The sequence below is a fragment of the Amblyomma americanum genome, chromosome 1 (assembly GCF_052857255.1).
Source record: "Amblyomma americanum isolate KBUSLIRL-KWMA chromosome 1, ASM5285725v1, whole genome shotgun sequence".
Taxonomy (NCBI): Eukaryota; Metazoa; Arthropoda; class Arachnida; order Ixodida; family Ixodidae; genus Amblyomma; species Amblyomma americanum.
In genome coordinates, this window is record NC_135497.1 from 272,416,206 (window position 1) to 272,430,557 (window position 14,352).

At 48.2% G+C, this 14,352-nt stretch overlaps 2 protein-coding genes across 16 annotated transcripts in view; one reads left to right on the forward strand and one right to left on the reverse strand.

The window, feature by feature from the left end:
- LOC144115083 (uncharacterized) overlaps positions 1–14,352 on the reverse strand; it is a 263,914-nt gene that overhangs the window by 103,663 nt on the left and 145,899 nt on the right. The gene's annotated exons all lie outside the window — the stretch shown is intronic.
- The window catches only part of LOC144115081 (solute carrier organic anion transporter family member 4A1-like), a 79,578-nt gene that overhangs the window by 60,529 nt on the left and 4,697 nt on the right, over positions 1–14,352 (forward strand). Inside the window, exons 2-5 of the mRNA XM_077649221.1 lie at positions 1,694–1,796; positions 3,099–3,413; positions 4,194–4,283; positions 8,131–12,256. Coding sequence (XP_077505347.1) covers positions 1,694–1,796; positions 3,099–3,413; positions 4,194–4,283; positions 8,131–8,471 — 849 coding nt within the window. The 3' untranslated portion in view covers positions 8,472–12,256. The remainder of the gene's footprint in view (positions 1–1,693; positions 1,797–3,098; positions 3,414–4,193; positions 4,284–8,130; positions 12,257–14,352) is intronic.

A 14,352-nucleotide genomic window follows, 5' to 3' on the forward strand; every position in this document is an offset into this window, starting at 1 on the left:
CGGTGCACGTCTTTTGTGTACACGCATGTTTTTGGGGGTGGTTACGTGTTGATTTTTAAGGGTTAATGCCTGGACGTTATGTCTTAAGGGGCTTTACAACGCCAGTGTGAAGATTGTGGCCGGCATGGTTACTCCATATTTGATAAAACCTCGCATTACGCATTCGTCCGCTCTCTAAACGGCGGTTGAGGGTTTTTATCCTGCGTACAGTGTTCTGCAGGTGGCATAATGCCTGCGCAGCCAGTTCTTGATGTGTCCGTGCCGTCCGCAGCGTTGAGTTCGACAGTGAAAATGATGTCACCTATAGAAAAGTTTCTTCGAATATAATTTTGCATTGTCAAATTACCGCGATGAGTTACCACGGATGCACTGTTCACTTCTAGCAACACTGATATGCATTTTCCGTTCAAGTGCCTCCTTAAAAGTTCTCCTCAATTTGAAGAGTTTTACTGCGGCTCCTCTCAATCCAGTCACGTGACGACAGCTGTGACGTTGTTTTTGCGTAAACGTTTTTAGTGTGTCGTCTTCCCAGTTCTTTCGCAGTTCCTCTATTACCTGCTACTTCGTTGATATCTCTCCCTGTTTGTCTTTTTTGTAGCGTTGACACATGTACGAGCTTTTGAAGTTGCTCGGAGTAGAGACCTGGTCTTGCCGAATGCATATAAGTCGCAGTTTTTCTCGCGACTATTCGCATGATCCGGCGCCAGGTGTTTTGTTATGCCTGAGCAGCTTCTAACTCGACAGCGAGGTTCCCTCAAAGCTCGTCGGCGGCAATTAGCACCAGACACGTTTGCTGCTCGCTTTAAGAAAAATGTTTGAACAAATTTTAAAAAGTTTACTAGTGCAATGAACAGTTCGTGGCGCGCACCGTGGTTGCCCAAACACATCCTCTGTCTATCAGAGCTTGGTGAACCTTTGAGGGGTTGCAGCCGCGGTCTGCATGTTGAGTCGGTGTCATTTGGACTCAGCGGACTGCCGCGTTCATATTCTAATTAAGTGCTTTGAGCGCCGTTGGACGCACTGCGCAGAGTTAGCGAAATACTCCATCTCCTTTTTAAAGTGAACACCAGGCATATGCCGGAGCATAAATGCTTTTCACAATTTTGGATTACTGACGGGAATTAATTAAAATACGTAGAATATCACACTTTTAGGTCATTCCCATTTTAAAAATCCTTGGCGGTTCAGGAACCCGACACCTCCTTTGGTTTCAATGCCAGCTAGATTATCCGCTTTCGCAAATCGGTGCCTTCGTGTCAGCTCTGCCCATAGAGGGACAGAGCGCCCGACCTAAAATGAGCGACATAAGGAAAACGGGCGGCAGAATTTTAGTTCTTTTTGCCCGCGAAGCAGCGCATTATAGAGGAACATTCAGGTGCTTCAGAACAGTCGGCAGACATTCCAACAGCTCTCGGTGCGCTAAATTTCTTTCTGTATTGTATTCGCATGCAATCCCCTCCTGCTATAGCCCCTGAACGGGTACCCAGTATTTTCAAGTAAATAAAATAAATTGTTACGCCGAAGAGTGAAGCACTCCGAAGTAATATCGACTATCTGAGGGGTTCTCTCACTTGCGCTGGAATTCTCTGGCATGACGTAACACGGAACATCCGATTTCCTTACATTCTGGTTCCATCAAAACGTGGCCTACCACAGCCCCTGAATTTTTTGTGATTGCCTTGTTCTCACGCAGCTAAGCCATGCGATGCACGGTGTTGGCTCGTCGGCGTTTTTCACTCTGGGCGTGGCTTACCTGGACCAGAATGTGCCCACCGGCAGCGCATCCGTCTACATGGGTAACTACAAGCTCGCGTGGTCTTGTAGCGACTAACAGAAACGAAACGATACAAAAATAAATGAAATGAAAATAGGACTCTAAAAAGAACGTCTTGCTTGGCAAGTTGGTAACTATGCATCTTTGGCCACAGGCGCGAAAAAGACACAACACAAGGAAAAGACGGGACGCAGCGCCACACGCAACTGATTTATTTGAAGGCAACACGGACAAATATATACCATCGTACACGCAAGAAATGCTATCTTCAAAGTTGATATGATAGCGAACGAGTAAAAAAATTGTTCTCTGCCTTATACAAAGATATGGACGTGCCGCCGATGCACATGCTTCCTTTCTTTGCAATAACAAATGCTTAGATTAATTCTCTGGCTTTTGTGTCTATGCTCTTTGATAGAATTCGCGCACCAGAAAAACATGGCTCACAAGATCGTGACGGGCAAGACCTTATTCGCCTCCATCGAAATTCGATCCCGGCTGCGGCGGTCGACTTTCGATGGAGGCGAAATTCTAGAGGCCCGTGTACTGCGCGATGTCAGTGCATGTTAAAGAACCCCAGGTGGTCGAAATTTCCGGGGCCCTTCACTACGGCGTCTCTCATAGCCTGAGTCGCTTTGGGACGTTAAACCCCCATAAACCATAAACCATACTGTTGCTTGAGGCAGTCCCGTAGACTGTCATCGCATGGTCGCTTGCTTGTCAAGCCTCAACCTGGTCTGTGGATCAAAAGAGAAGAATTTTCCTTTGTTGACGGCAGCAATTTAACCGCTCTCGAAACTCTGTCTCGCTCCATGGGTCTTTGAGTTTGATATTGACCAAATGCGTGTAGTGTTCGACAATTGACTAGAATTCAGGCACCGTACATTTATGAGCAGTACGTAGCGAAGCGACACTGTTTCCTGCTGTTTCTTTTACAAAAGACACGTGGAATTTCGCGCTCATCCTGCTCAAGCTATGGTGACGTCATACCGATAGCTTAACTCCCAGTAATCGAAACCTAAGATTTAAAAATTGTTTAGAAGTCGCACATATCTAGAAAATCATAGTGATGACACCTATGCAGGAAAGGAGGAATGTCTGACGGGATAGTATCTCACAGTGCCCGCAGCATTCTTCTGGAAGCATAGCTCCTCACAAGGCGCTCCCTTGTTAGCTTAGTTCACCTCTTAACGGACAGACATCACTCGGACCTTTAACGCTACCGCCAGCATCCTCACTGAGAGCCGCAGTGGTGAACTGCCGTTAGTATAAATTAGGTGTAAGGTGAAGGCCCACGCGATGAGCGTTCGTGTTTCTCTCGCAGCAGCCAAGCTGAAGGCGGTAGAAGTGGCCCAGAAACAGAAGCAGAAGCAGCAGTGGAAGCAATCCCGGGGCACAACCGATGCACAGCAACTGAAGGCTGCAGAGGCACCGGAACCGGGGGATGATGCGAAGGAGCAGGAGGACGCACCGAGCCCACAGCAGGAGGCGCCGGAGCCAAAGGATGTGCAGAGCCCGCAGACGAACGCGGGCTCCGGCCAAACTCCGGAGGTCGCAGAGCGAAGCTTCGTTAACCACGTCCGAAGACTAGTCTGCAATCCCACCTTCGTCTGCCTGACGCTTGCGGCGGCTGCCGAAAGTGAGTCCACTTGACAGCAGTCACTCTCAGAAAAGAGTAGCCGTCGATTGAGAAGCCTACGTTCAAACATGCTTGAGAATCCGTCCCCTAGTTTCAGGAAAGTCATCGGCAGTCATTCTAATTCGCAGGCGCCCATAGTTCGTATAAGTAATGCATTAGTAGCTACTCGCTTGTACAGAAGACATCTCATTATGTGCAACTGACGATTTTGAGCCTCCGTGGTTCCCACGTGAGCAGTTTGAACAGGAGCCGCCCATAAGATACCCACGACGGGTTCCCTGCAGGTGACCCCAGGATGTGTAGGTCTGTGTTCTTGAATCCCTTGTCCCTGCACAAGTCCTCCACCTACTGTGGACTTATGCAGGGACAAGTATTCTGCATTATGATAGAACTTAAAACAACAGCTGTTAACGCTGGGCCATGGCCCATGGCGTGTTGTATATTACTATATTAGCCAGTCACAACAGTAAACGAAATCAGCTTTTTAATGTTTGACTTTATTAAGCGAGCCATTTATCACAATTTTAGAGCTTAAAATGTTTTTGCTGTGATTGGCTTCTTGTTTAGGTAACAAAAATTTTTAACAGTGGACAACTCGCGGAGGAATTCTGTGCGAGGCCCTGAATGTGGGCGGAGCTTCACTGCAGACTTAAGTTGTATCCGACTATAGTGCGCTTTACTGTACGACGATACATTCTTTCACGCTGCAGAACGTTTTAAAACCTATAAACTTGCGTCCCTTTTAGTTAAAAATCAGATTTCCTCACGTCTTCGTTTCAGCCATGGTGGCGTCAGGGCTGACTGGATTTGCGACGAAGATCTTCATCGCCATGTTCGGCATATCCTCTTCACAGGCCTCCGGCCTCATAGGTACGTTTGCGGCGCATTGCTCAGAGACCTCTTCTGACGCCGAAAGGATGCTGATCTACAAGAATATACGTACTCCTGATTTTGCCCATTTCACTCAGAGCGCTATCGTGTTGTAATGCGCTCTTTGTCATAGTGGTCTCTCTTCAAGCAGGGGGGTTGGGGGCATTATCAGAGTGATTCATGCTTTGTCCGCTTCATGTTAGATCTCCGGCACTAGTAGGGCTCTCAACAACAACAACAACAACAACAACAACAACAACAACAACAACAATAATAATAATAATAATAATGATTGCCAGAGATCTAACATGAAGCGGACAAATCATGAATCACAAGTAGATTTATTAGTTTTTGTTCAGGCTAAACCTGGATTGCGCTATTTGGTGCTCTATCGGCGTCTTCGCCCAAACTCATTATTGTCAACATTCTGGATCCCTGCACGAAAGTGAATCACGGCACGACAGCCGGATATACCTATAAGTTGAACTATATCGTTTTGTGAAACGTGAGGAAGGAATAGCTCGTTCTGTTTTTATGTCCAAAAAATTCAGGATGTTAGCCTCCTACAAGGGCAGGAAGTCAGCGCAAGTTGGTCACCGTAAATGCGGCTAAAGGGTGGTGGTATCATCTACCCCAATAATGACACGGTGTCGAGCGGTGAGGTTTCGCCCTAATTTGTTGCGAGCTACTGTTAGCAGTGATTTTTTTACAAATTTGTAAATTATGGGGCCCCTGCAGAGCTTTTAAATTGGGCTCGAATACTCATAAGGACAAAGTTTTTTTTTTTTTGCGGGGGGGGGGGGGGGGGGAGTGGGGGGAGGGTGCATTCAGCACCCGTTGTCTCCGTTTCCTCAGGGCCCTGTGCAGTGCTCTTCGGCACGACATATACGCAGGCAGAGAGCTTATATATGTAAACCAGTTGTATTTGTCTCTAGTCGAGCAAATATGCTAAAAAGAAAGACCCCATGGTTTTTAAGATAACAAAAGAAAGTATAGAACACGTAAACTCTTGCTAGACATGCATAATGTCCTTAGTCGAAGTGAGCATACACGGGAAAGCACAAACATTGCCACAACAAGCTAGCAATTCAAGTAAAACTCATTGCAAACTCCTTGTAGCAACCACTGGGCAGTAATAAAATTTAAACAAAAAGCTAAAACTAAAAAAAATTAAACAGATTTTAACCTTTTCTTCTGTAAGAAACACTGCTGTTCTTCTGACTTTTAGGCAACTGTAGTTCTTCAGTCAATTTCTCCAAAACCGTATGAAAGAAGTCTTGCCGCTCCCTGACCCCATCGCTCAATATTCGGGGAGTCACAGCCCCGCGGGTGCTCGAGGCACCCCCCCCCCCTCTTTTCGGCCTTGTATTCGACGCCTTTGAATATGACCATCAAAATCATTTCATGGTCAATTTAACTTTTCAATTGTTAGCAAAACCTAGTCTTAGAATAAAAAAATGAGTAAAAAATTGGAACATTTCACGCAGAACTATGAAACATTATGTGTAAATAAACGACTTAGCGCTTTTATATACAGTCAATTGAAATGAATTTGTTTTATTTCTTTTACGAAAAATGCGAACAATCAAACTACAGAAATAAGGGATTGTGAAATTTCATATCAAATCTGATGTTCCCACAGTCACTACAAATATTTTTCTAAATTGTCTGGAAGGCAAAGAAGCCGTTAAAAATCCTTACAGATCAGAAACTTAAGCCGTATAAGAAGAATTTCTACAGTTGAGAAAATTTGCTCTTCGATGTACATTCAGCCATCAATTGCAGAGTGAGGTTTTCCTAGTAAAAATAATCAAAATATTAAAAACAGTAAGCCACACTATACAATTCGATGGCACTTATTTCTGGACGTTTAATTGGAACATTGTTTTTGTTTTAAGCAAGAAAAAGTTGTGGAAGTTGGGTCCCTGCATTCAACCTGGGCGTTTCTGCGTCCAAGCGTCATTTGACCTGCGCTGCGCTGCGATATACGGCGCTAAAACTTATGAAGTTATAGCTCCAGCTGTAAAAAATTAGGAAAGGGCTAACTCTGGTTAAGCCTGGATATACAAGCGAAAATCTTCAGCTATGCTTGCAATGGTTTCACGTCATGGTTATGCTTCGTAGCTTAGCTGCTATTGTATACATTGCTTATCTATAGCCCGAATGAGTCCCACTCGCACTTTCACTGAGTCGTTCCACGTGGTCGTTGTAACGGCCAGTCTTGGGATTTTCCTCTTCTGACTCTCTTGTTTCCTCTTCCTCACTCGCTTAATTGGCTGCTGCTCGCTGAAGATGCGGCCAAGACACGCTTTTAGGCTTCTCTCCGAAGTCGTTTAGCAAGGCGTATTTCCCGTTGTTCAGGCGTTTCGGCTGCACGTTTAGCTTTGGCTTTATGATTTTTTGGCTGTTGTGCAGCCAACTCCCAAGCGAGTACTTCTGGATCGGACGAATTTAGTTTCTCAGCTTTTCTGCGTAGTCTAGCAGCAGCCGCACTCTCCTTCCCTTCCATGTCTAGTGCGCACGCCTATTCCCTGGCAAGCGCATTATATAGCCTCCTTGCGCATGCACATGACGCACATGTGCAGTAGCGCGCGGCTGCGCCGAAAGGTCAGGCAACACAGTCGGCGGCGGCGGCGTCGGCAGCGGCGAGGAGCGACCACCTGCGTGGTGCGTGACGCCACTCGTTTTCGCGCATGCGCATAAGTCACTAGTTCGGCTAACGCGAAGCTCGGCTCTGACCCGCGTAGTGAAACTTTTCGCTTCAAAAAGACTCAGCACTCACCTCCACTTGATCTACGCAACACAGTCATATGATACGGATAAAAAAATTACAATTTCGCTACTGGTCACGACAGCGAATAAACTAGCGTCACGTCTCAGTAGATGGGAGGAGCAAGAGCTACGTATGGGTCATGGCTTGTGACATCGGGCATCAAGGCAGAGTTCGATAAACCTACCTGGGCACCGCCGCACTTACCAGCATTGGAGGCTATGTATAAGCATTGTGACCACGAATGGAACGCATCGCGGCGCTGAAACCTCCATCCGGCGCATACCGATCGCGGCAGCGTGCTTTGTGGGGGACCTAATTTCGAAACAGTCGTCGAAGAAATCTACGGCGCGCCTTATTCGGTCTTCGTGGCCAGTTAATCGAAAACTATCCGATAATTTGAGGGCATATTCGATTCGGTTACAATAGTTTTTCACCTGTAATGTATGATTTTCAGCGGGTAGGAGGATATTCTATTCGCTATTCGAAAAGTTCGGAATATTCGACACATTTGCACCGAACGATAAAAGGGTACTTGAAGAGCCCTCTTTTAGCACATTGAAAGAAGTACCGCGATTGTGAAAAAAAAAAAAACATTGAATGTGGACCTCTTGTCGCGTAATATGAGAGGATGTATATAATAAAGACTGCTATGAACGCGACGTATTATAGTGTCAACCAAAAGAAACATATATTATCAAACGTGCTCTGCCAGCCATCAAATTGGGACAAACTGGAGCACGCAGCCCTCCAGACGAAGTCCGAGGGGGACTAACTGATAACCGCTATGCCGTTAGGGAGTGATGCACTGGGGGCGTCCATAAAACCCAAAAGGAGTGCAGTCACTGGTCCTTTGGGGACTATCTGCTGCGTTTTTACGAGACATCAGCATCGTTCCCTCAGAGCAACTGATGGCGATGAGAACGCAGCTATACTCCCCAAGAGACTAAATACATTTATGTCTGTGTGGCTTAGAGTGTGTGGATGGGATGATGCAGCCAGAGCTCCTTCAGGGCACTACCGAATCGGTAATCGCTGCATTCTCGCCTGCGCATTTGGCGCCCCCACCCCATGTAGGCGCCGTGCCCAGCGCCTGCGGCGGCACTCTGCTGGGCGGCTACGTCATCACCAGGAAGCTGAACGCCAAGTCGCCGACCATCGTGCGCTACTGCGTCATCCTCTCGTTGGTGCCCTGGTTCACGCTGTTCGTCTTCATGCACTCCAGCGACAACAACCAGAGCACGCTCGCCAACCGCACTAGCCCGCCGGGTGCAAGAGCATGCATATGCAGCTCAGCCTGTCTGGCTATGCATTTCTTGTGCTTGGCGTGGTGCGACATGCTGGTTATGCCAGTCTTATTAGTCACCACGTGGTTAGTTTTGCAGCAGTTGTTGTTTAGACAGCGGTACACAATATAATTCGCGCACCTTAGAATATATCGATATTGCGTTGAAGATTCTAATTTTCGTGGAGTCTCGGGAGTGACGTTAACTGCTACGGGTCGTACCGTGTAGGTCTCGATATTACATATTTTCCCTCGTATTTTCCTGCGTATATGTGCTATGGTAGGCAGTTATGGGCTTAAACAAGCCACATGTATCAAACTTGGGCACATATTTGTTTGAAATGAACGCGGAAGCTTCTCACACAAACGCATGTTAGGACTAGCGTGACGAAGCGTAGAATGAAATGAAAATTTAAAAAATTCACAGGGGCACTCATTTACCTTATGTGTTGGCGGCGCAATAACATTATAAGCTGTTGACGCCTTTACATAGTGTTCTGTGTCATTCTTCCATGGTTGTGTTTGCGGAGACCTATAGGTGTCCGTGAACACGTCTGTACACACGCAACCACACATCTCTTCGTGTCATATATACTGCTGGTTAGATATTTCCCTGAAGGTGTCCAGAGTTGGCCATAAGGACGCAAAGCAGATACATCTAAACGTATAGCTGTCGCTTCCCGTATGGTGACGTCACTTCTGATCCTGAGAATTATGTGACCGACGACATATTTTTTTCCCGATTACGGTCCTAACGCATTGATAAAAATATCGGGGTTTAGTTCTTTTTGAGTCGTTATGCCAGCTTAGAATCTTAAAGCCTTAAAAACGCAGCCATTACGTACCAATAATATTGGGGAGGGCAAATTCCTATTCGTCCGTGTGCAAATGTTGCCACTTACCGTTCGATTAGAACATGAGAACAGACGAACACGAAAAAGAGGGAGGGAGAGAACACGCTAACGCGACTACTGAAAACGGAGCAACCATGACGATGATGTCACGTGCTCCGTAACGACTGCGTTAACGGAGCATCCACAAAAAGGCGAGCAGTTGCGGCTAGGTGCGCCTCACCTGGCCACGTACCTGCCACTGCGCGCGCGTTGCAAGAATCCGGTAATCTGATATAAGTCCACGCTAGTACTTCTTCCCTGTGCTAAAATTCGATAATAGCAAATTTCTTGCCGTTTGTTCAATAGGCTAACGAGTAGATGGAGTTGGAATTTGCTTTTTGCTTTAAGGGGAGCGCTTTTAAAGCGTTTTTCTCCGGGCCAAACCGTGTCTGCAATAAGCCCGAGCTGTGCGGTAACTGAAAACTCCCGTGCTCACCTGCTGTGGTCCAGAGTCACAAGGGGCAATAGATATTTTCAACCTAAGGCATCGCCTTCGCGTTCGCTTTGCTGCTTCGTGCTTCAGTAAAACTTCCCGATCAAGTACTTCATTACTATGCTCCAATGCTGCTTCCCAGAACATGCGAGCACATAGTAGTCTCGCGAGCACTATTGCGATGACGACGTCAGAAAGGTCTACATAGGCCGATGAGCTACCGGCCTTGAAAAAGTTTTATCTGAGCTCATGGAATCTTTGGGACCCTGCACTTAAATTCAGGCTAGAAGAGGTTAGTAATCCAAGATCGATATGTCCCTGAAACGGTGTCGAATTGAACTTAACGAGGAGTGTCACTCATCGCGCGCACATGTACTGTACCTTTTCCGCGCCATCGGAGTGCGAGAACTGACCCCTATGGCGCGGCTCGTGCACCTTTGCCGATCTGGAGAGTGGCCGCAATGCGCACTGCAACTGCACCAGCGTCATGTACGACCCAGTCTGCGGAAGTAACAACTTCGCCTACTACTCGCCCTGCATCGCAGGCTGTGCGGACGAGAAACGATTCGACAAGACCAAGGTGAGTCGATTCGAGTCGGAAAACTGTTTACTGATTGAAGGGGTGAGCTTTGCTGTAACTGCGGGTGGGCGGGTGAGTTCAGTGCTCCGACGGCTTGTGCTGTACGAGTCGCCCGGCTGAACACATGCAGATGGTCCTCAATCGACTCGTCCTGCCACCACTGTCAGGCATAGACACAGTTACCGAGTGGTACCGAAGGTGCTATTCCAGGATAGGGATGTCGTTCTTGACTGTGAATACAGTGGGTTGGCGATCATTATGAATACAGTGGGTTGGCGATTATTGTACAGTCGTGAGAAAAACTGGTATACACTACGCAGCCGGTCAGGATAGCTCAAGGGGAACCCATCTTGTCTGCAGGCATGTCAGATGGCTCCTTTCGGTGTGTCCCGCTACTGTTCGGTGAAATGAAGAGCGCTGCCGCAGCAGTACCGTACCTACTAATGTTGAGTTAAAATTGCACGGCACAAACATGGCCTTTTGTTCATGGACTTAGCGTCACGCGAATGGCCATTACTCTAACGATATCGCAGCGGGGCGAGCGCCGGTCATGCGCCGGTTGCCTTTGCAGTATCTCGACCTCGAACTGAAAAAAATATAAGAAAACGCTACCCACGTGACCTTTATCGCGTCGGACCGTTTAGGGGAGAAGGAGCTCGACGCATCGAGCCGAGCTAACTGGCATTCTTGTAGATGAAATGGGGCACCACCACGATTGTCTCGATCCCAGATAGATGTTGCTAGATGGCGTTGCAATGCACTTTCCAGAGCTGCGCCGGCGGCTGCGCGTTGTATACCACTTTTGCTCAGGTCTGTACATTAGATCTTAGTTTACACTTGTTTCTCTAAACGAGCGTGAAATCATAGGTGGATGCTGTGGGAAGCCTGCTAGATTCCCGCCGTGGCGTCTGCGCGGCATCCCGCGTCGCTCTCTTTCCCTTTCTCCCGCCTCGGGCGGCGGAGAGACGGCTGGTGGCTAATCGCTGTCATTCGGCCGCAGCTCCGCCCCCGGCTTCCCAAGGGCCTTTGCCATTGGTGACTTTTGGCGGGAATTCGGGACCCGTTTGGGGTGGTCGCGCGACCGTCCGATCGGGGCCCAGAGAGAGAGAGACCCCTCCGAGACAGCGTAAGGTGCGTACGTTACTGTTCGTCCGGGCCGGCCTCTGCCGTTCGGACCAGTTCATACTCGAGCTCGCCTGCGTGGGTCCTCGATCCACCGCGGCTCGAGCCTGTCCAGGGGTCCAACGACCTCTGACAGGCGCACCTTGCGTTGACTGCCCACTCTCTCTCGCAAACGGCCCAACGGCCTACACGAGAGATCACAGCACTGCCGCGGGGACAATCTCCTGCAGCGGCGTGCTAGCGGCGCGCATTTCTCTTGTTGCCCCGAGCGCGCACCGGAGCCTTGCTCTGAGCGCGCCCCGGGACGGGGTGACTGTTGAGTGTGTGTATGTACCGCTGGAGGACGGCGTCAATAAACGTCTCCTTTGTGAACTTGGAGGCCTGTTTCTTGCGGCGAGCCGCTCTCCTCTCTGCAGAGGTTGAACGCCGCCGCAGCGGTGCCCCAGGGTGCGTGTGGTGACGGCTGATCGGGGCCCTTGGCTCGCGCGAAGCTCGAACCCGCGGTGGGTAGTGGCCTGTGCCTACTGAGAAACCCACAATGCTTATTTTTGATCGTGCTTTAGGCCTGACGTGCAGTTCTCCGTTAAACCTACAGCAGCCTTTCTGCAGCGTGCGTTGTCTGCGCTCAGCTCTACACGCAGTGGGCGTGCGTCAACGCGTCTACGCTGCACAAGCAGCTGGATAACGACACCCTGTGCTATACGTGGCCAAGCGGGACCCGTGCGTCTCCGACTGCTCCCTGGTCTTCGTCTACGCGGGGGCCATTTTCATCGCCCTCTTCTTCACCTTCCTGCCCATAGTGCCCGCACTCACGGCGCTGTTGAGGTCTACCGACGAGGACATCGAGTCCACCGGCTTCGGCGTCAACTATGTGGCCATCAGGCTGCTGGGTATGATGAGCGCCTGACATATGTTTGTTTGTTTGTTTGTTTATTGATACTGTCAGCCCAAGAAGGGCTTTTACAGGAGTGGAGAAAACATAATAAACATAAATACACACGAAAGTAAACATAAATACACACGAGAGCAGCAGATTGGACAGCCGTCGCCGTAGCTCAGTTGATAAGAGCACCGGACGCGATATTCGGAGGTCGTGGGTTCGGATCCCACCGGCGGCATGGTTGTTTTTTCTGCTGCTTTATAAGTAATTTTCTTTAAGCGATAGATTAATCGAAGTATTATTAACCCACTGATTAGCACTACAGATTAAAAAATAATAAACATAACATTCCCCTATGCACCTTGGTTTCGGTGACTGTTAGCTCCCTTCATATATATATATATATATATATATATATATATATATCAGAATGACGTTCTGATGAAGGCCGTCCCACGGCCGAAACGTCAAATACATTGTTTCAAACGTTGGTCTCTGTTTAGTCACTACTGCTGACCGTGCAAAGAAGTATTTTTGCCTGATATATATATATATATATATATATATATATATATATATATATATATATATATATATATGCAGCTACACAGCGCACTATTAAATATCAGGCAGGGTGCTCTGAGAGCAAAAATATTGAATTCCTTGCCCGAGCTCACGTTTCATACACCTTATGACGGCGGGCGTACAAACTATTTCGTGGCAGCATAAGGAAATTTTACCCCGCGCATACAGTGTCAAGCCATGGAACTGGGACAAAGGATCCCAATGTCTTTAGTCCTGGCTGCGAAAGGACACAAATCACTTCAGCGATAACACCAAAGGTCACTGGCTACTATACTTGGCTGCCTGTGCAGAAATACCGATGGATAAGATAGATGAGTTTATTGATTATAAATGCAGAAGGGTCTACCGGAAAGATATGGCCTGCTACTCAGCACTGAAAAAGGGGAAGAGGAAAAGAAATAAGGTCGTGATAGGCGACGATGTGATGAGAAGAGAAATGAAAGCATACGCAGAGAAATTTGTTGGAATCGCAATCGCGAGTCGAGGCACGTGGCTCGCAAGAAGCGTAAAAACGCCCACATTTCCTGCAAAGCTTTCCAGCTCTGTGGCCGAACACCCAACAGTAAGTCCTCCGAGAGTGGCCTGCTGTCGAAACGCTTCAAGGAGGCGGCCAAAGTTAGCCTTCCGCGCACATATACTGGGCGCACCACTAGCACGTGCTTCACAGTCTTAGTTATGGCACACATTGAGCAGTCTGGAGAGTCTGATAGTCGAATCAAATGTAAGTACTTGCGCGTGAAAGCTACCTCTAAACGGAGTCTATGCAGCGAGCATGCATGAGGGCGCGGAATTCCACGCGGAACAAAAAATGCCATTGCCGGATCTAGCGGTTTAAGGCGGATGCGCCGAGCGTCCAGCTGGGCCCAGTATCTCGCTGTCGCCCTCCTAAGGAAGTTCCAAAGCTAAATGGCGCCCGTTCTAGAGCAAGGCCATTGCTGAGGGCGTTCTTTGCTTCACCATCGGCCCTATCATTTCCATCCAGCCCGCAGTGCCCAGGGATCCACTGTAGCACTATAAGGTGGCCTTTCTTGAGGAGATGAAAGCAGCTCAGTGATGTCTAGTGCCATAGATTGGCGAGCGGTGTGGCGTAGGAAACATCCTAAAATTGAAGCGCACATTTTGAGTCGGGGAATATACGCCACACTTATGGTGTTTACCCACAGATGTACCGAATAGCTTCCCTAAGGGCCACAAGATCAGCAGCGCTTGATGTAGAACTATATCCTAAACCGAATCATAACCAGACCCCCAGGCACGGCTGATGTCCCCAAGGGGCAAGCAAGGTGTCGACAATGCTTATATTTAGGGAGAGATCTGTACAGCAGGCGCTACTTAAAGTTCTAACGCCTTCAATTACGTCACGGACCTCTGCTGTGCCGATTGAATAATAAATAACCTTCCCGCATCATCGTTTAGGCGCGTAGAAAAATGTTGCAGCAAAGCAATGTGGCGTCGTATTTTTTGTCGCCTGCTCCGCGAGGCGGTGATACTCATCATTTTTCTTTTCCTGAAAAAAACAAG